Source organism: Etheostoma cragini, chromosome 7, assembly GCF_013103735.1.
Source record: "Etheostoma cragini isolate CJK2018 chromosome 7, CSU_Ecrag_1.0, whole genome shotgun sequence".
Classification (NCBI taxonomy): Eukaryota; Metazoa; Chordata; class Actinopteri; order Perciformes; family Percidae; genus Etheostoma; species Etheostoma cragini.
The window spans coordinates 27,465,932-27,469,899 of NC_048413.1; the positions used below are offsets into that span (position 1 = coordinate 27,465,932).

Below are 3,968 nucleotides of genomic sequence, written 5' to 3' on the forward strand. Positions count from 1 at the left end.
ATAAAGACACCTGGACTCGGTCCAGACCAGAAGCCATATTGGGCAAGACCGGCGGCCGAGACAAGTCCGAGTCCAAATACTAGCGAGTCCGAGACAAGTCCGAAACCATAGAAAAACGGTCTTGAGTCCGGACTCGAGTCCAAGACCGGACTGTTGGAATCCTTTCCATAATGTTGTCAAACCCATAAAAACCTCAGCCTGTTGGACGGAAACACAGAAATGTCCCTAATTAACGCCACTAATTAAAGAAAAGAAAAAAATGTTGTTCCCGTCAGTCACTTAGACACAAAAACATGGTAAACTAGGGTCTAGGTTGAAAAAAAGTGCAGAAGTTACCCTTTAATATGACCCCAGTGTTTCCTGTTTTCGGTATTGTTGTTGTTCTGACCAATCACATGGCTGCTCCTCACCTGATGACCCAGAAGGGGGCGGGGCTCCAGCTCTCTGCCAGACGGTGGCCTCAGCTGCCAGCTTCCTAATGTAAACCTCGTCCACGTCCAACAGGATGTTCTCTGGCTTGATGTCGGTGTGGATGATCTTACACTTGGTTTGGAGGTAGTCCAGACCCTGCAGCACCTGCAAGCAGACCGACGGGTCACTGACGTGGTCGACAGGTACGAGACAGGGGTCCAGGGGTCCTTAAAGTGGTTTAGGCTAAGGATTCCTTAGTCTGTCCACCACAGGACGTATACATTTTACCCGAGGACAACATGAGGGTTAAGTTGATAATTTGGCGGCCCCCATGCACTATCTCTGAGGACCCCCTAGGGGTCTCGGACCCCCTGTTGAAGATCGCTGCTCTACACCATCCCAGACTAGACTGAGCCTGAGCTACGAGGATGTGAAACGAAGGTTTTTGCTTCCGAAAGTCCGTATGAAATCATTCTTATTTAAAATAAAAAAAATGTATCGTTTATTTGCGATGTCATGGAGAGATACTACAATACCCACAATCCTTGGCGTAACAGCGACACCTCTGATTGGTGAAGCAAAGTCTATGATCGTTTCTGTACAGTCTTGTTTCTTTGCCTTTTTTCAGCTTTCAAAATGTTTTTTGTGCCAAATTAAATGGAGATAACGGGGGGGACACTTCTGGAACTAGACCAGTTCACAGAGTGAGCTCTAGACCAGTATTTGTGTGCGTTACCTGTCTGATGATGGTCTTGACGCAGACCAGAGGAAGTCCCATGTAGTTGGACTTAATGATCCATTTTAACAGCTGATGACCCAAAACCTCCAGAACCATACACACATCTGAGACAGGCTGAGGAAACTACTGAGACAGAGAGACAGGCAGACAGACAGGCAGACAGACAGAGAGACAGGCAGACAGACAGGCAGACAGACAGGCAGACAGACAGACAGGGAGACAGACAGAGAGACAGGCAGACAGACAGGCAGACAGACAGACAGGCAGACAGACAGAGAGACAGGCAGACAGACAGGGAGACAGACAGACAGACAGACAGGGAGACAGGGAGACAGACAGGCAGACAGACAGGCAGACAGACAGAGAGACAGGCAGACAGACAGGCAGACAGACAGGCAGACAGACAGAGAGACAGGCAGACAGACAGGCAGACAGACAGAGAGACAGGCAGACAGACAGAGAGACAGGCAGACAGACAGACAGACAGACAGGCAGAGAGACAGACAGGCAGACAGGCAGACAGGGAGACAGACAGACAGACAGACAGACAGACAGGCAGACAGAGAGGCAGACAGACAGACAGACAGACAGACAGACAGAGAGACAGGCAGACAGGCAGACAGACAGACAGACAGACAGGCAGACAGGCAGGCAGGCAGGCAGGCAGGCAGGCAGACAGACAGACAGGCAGGCAGACAGGCAGGCAGGCAGGCAGGCAGACAGACAGACAGGCAGACAGACAGGCAGACAGACAGACAGACAGACAGACAGACAGGCAGGCAGGCAGACAGACAGACAGGCAGACAGACAGGCAGACAGACAGACAGAGAGGCAGACAGACAGACAGACAGACAGACAGACAGACAGACAGACAGGTAACAAAGGATACGGACTCCGTTGACTCCAGAGATCTTGAAGTCGTCGATCAGCTGGACGATGGTTTCTCTGTACGGGTCAGAAGGATCGCTGTCTCTCACCTGTAGACAAACACACCGGTTACCTAGGCAACGTCGTTTGGGGCGTGAAGAGGAAAAGAGACAATGCAGGCTGCAAAGAGTTCACGGTCATTAGATAGATAGATTGATAGATAGATGGATAGATAGATAGAGAGAGAGAGAGAGAGAGACAGACAGATAGATAGATCCCAATAAAATGGGAAATTACAGTGTTCCAGCAGCAAAATCTGTCACACAGCACAGAATATAAATATGAATTAAGTACTAGAATACAAAATACATGAAATAATACTAGGATAAAATACAAGAACAACCGCAACAATAACCAATCTAGTTTTATGGTTATCACCCAGCTTTTGTTTATGCAAATCAAGTAATTCCCTTGCGGCCCTGGGGGGGGGTGTTCCCTGGCCTGGTACTGGTCCACGGCCCAGGGATTGGGAACCTCTGCTGTCGATATAATATAATCTGTGTGTTTGTGTGTCTGTGTGCGTGAGACTCACACATCGGAGCAGTTTGATCTCGTCCAGAGCCGTCTCGGTGTAATGCGGAGCGCTCTTCACCACCTTCAACGCCACAAACCGCTTCCTCCTGAACACAGACACACATCCAGGGGATGTTTACATTAGATTAGATATTATATAGATATTATTAGACTTTATTCATCCCACAGCGGGGAAATTCCCTTGTTACAGCAGCAATTTCTACAATAAAAGCAAAACAAACAAACAAACAAGTAAACACACAAACAAACAGGCAAACAACAGCCAATGAGCAGAAGGTAGACTGGATGTAAAGTAGTGTCAGATACAGGTGTTGTAAAGGCTTTTTAAAGTAAAGTGCGGTTGCCATAGTACAAAAAACAACATTGCAGTGTAAGTAAGCTGATATCTGAACGTCCATTCAGCTCAATAAACGTCAAAGTCTTGTCTTCGGTTTAAACTTTTAATCATGTTTCTACGTTAAAGTATGGCGGTACAGCACGGTCCCAAAGAGGGGGGGTTGGGGCGATGTTGAGAGATTTCCAGAACATTTCCCATTCAAGTCTATGACTAATGTTTCACCGTTTTTTGCCGATTTTGTGAAAACCGCGCGGCAAATCTCTTAGAAAAGTCATAGCCCGCCATTCTCGATCATTGCACACGTTTCAATGTACTTTGTGTGCACGTGTTTGCAACGCTCCGGGACTAGTAGAGGGACGAAAATCTGGCGGAAGAGTAATATTAAGTATGGGCAATAGTCATTGCGCCAATTGCTGCTATTACAGCACCTCGGCACACTGAACTACAACATTAGGTGGAGCAGGTGGTGTAGAGTCGGACAGCGGCCGGGATGAACTACCTGCGGTACCTCTCCTTTTTACACCGAAGGAGAGGTGGCACAGGATGCGACAGTAACACAATCGCTGCAAAAATCTACTAAATCCGTCATTGAGAGGGTTTTTAAAAACAAGACGAGTGTGTGTTTTGTGTCACGTACTGCAAGTCCCAGCAGAGCCAGACTGTAGAGAAATGTCCCCAGCCCAGTTTCCTGACCACATGGTACCTCCCGTTGAACAGATCCCCGATCTTCACCGGGTAGTACCCGCCTGCAACACAAACAAAAGAAACTGTAGGAACCACAGCGCAGACGGACCCTGAACCCATCACTGGGAAAAAGGGAAAGCTTTATATTCATTAATATGTTTGTTTCCCTTAGTTATATGTGTTATGTGTAAGTGTTCTGCATATATACAGTACATGCACAGTATGTAGATATTTTATTGTTAAAATGTGTCTTTAAAAAAAAGAAATGGTATCTTTAAAAATAAAAGAAATGAGATCTTAAAAAAAAAAAATGGTATCTTAAAAAAAAAAAAAACG

At 46.7% G+C, this 3,968-nt stretch overlaps 1 protein-coding gene across 1 annotated transcript in view; it reads right to left on the reverse strand.

Annotated features, from left to right (window-relative positions):
* srpk3 (SRSF protein kinase 3) overlaps positions 1-3,968 on the reverse strand; it is a 14,934-nt gene that overhangs the window by 9,701 nt on the left and 1,265 nt on the right. The window contains exons 2-6 of the mRNA XM_034877889.1: positions 3,586-3,754; positions 2,610-2,697; positions 2,040-2,127; positions 1,148-1,254; positions 411-576 (exon numbers count right to left, since the gene is read on the reverse strand). Coding sequence (XP_034733780.1) covers positions 411-576; positions 1,148-1,254; positions 2,040-2,127; positions 2,610-2,697; positions 3,586-3,754 — 618 coding nt within the window. The remainder of the gene's footprint in view (positions 1-410; positions 577-1,147; positions 1,255-2,039; positions 2,128-2,609; positions 2,698-3,585; positions 3,755-3,968) is intronic.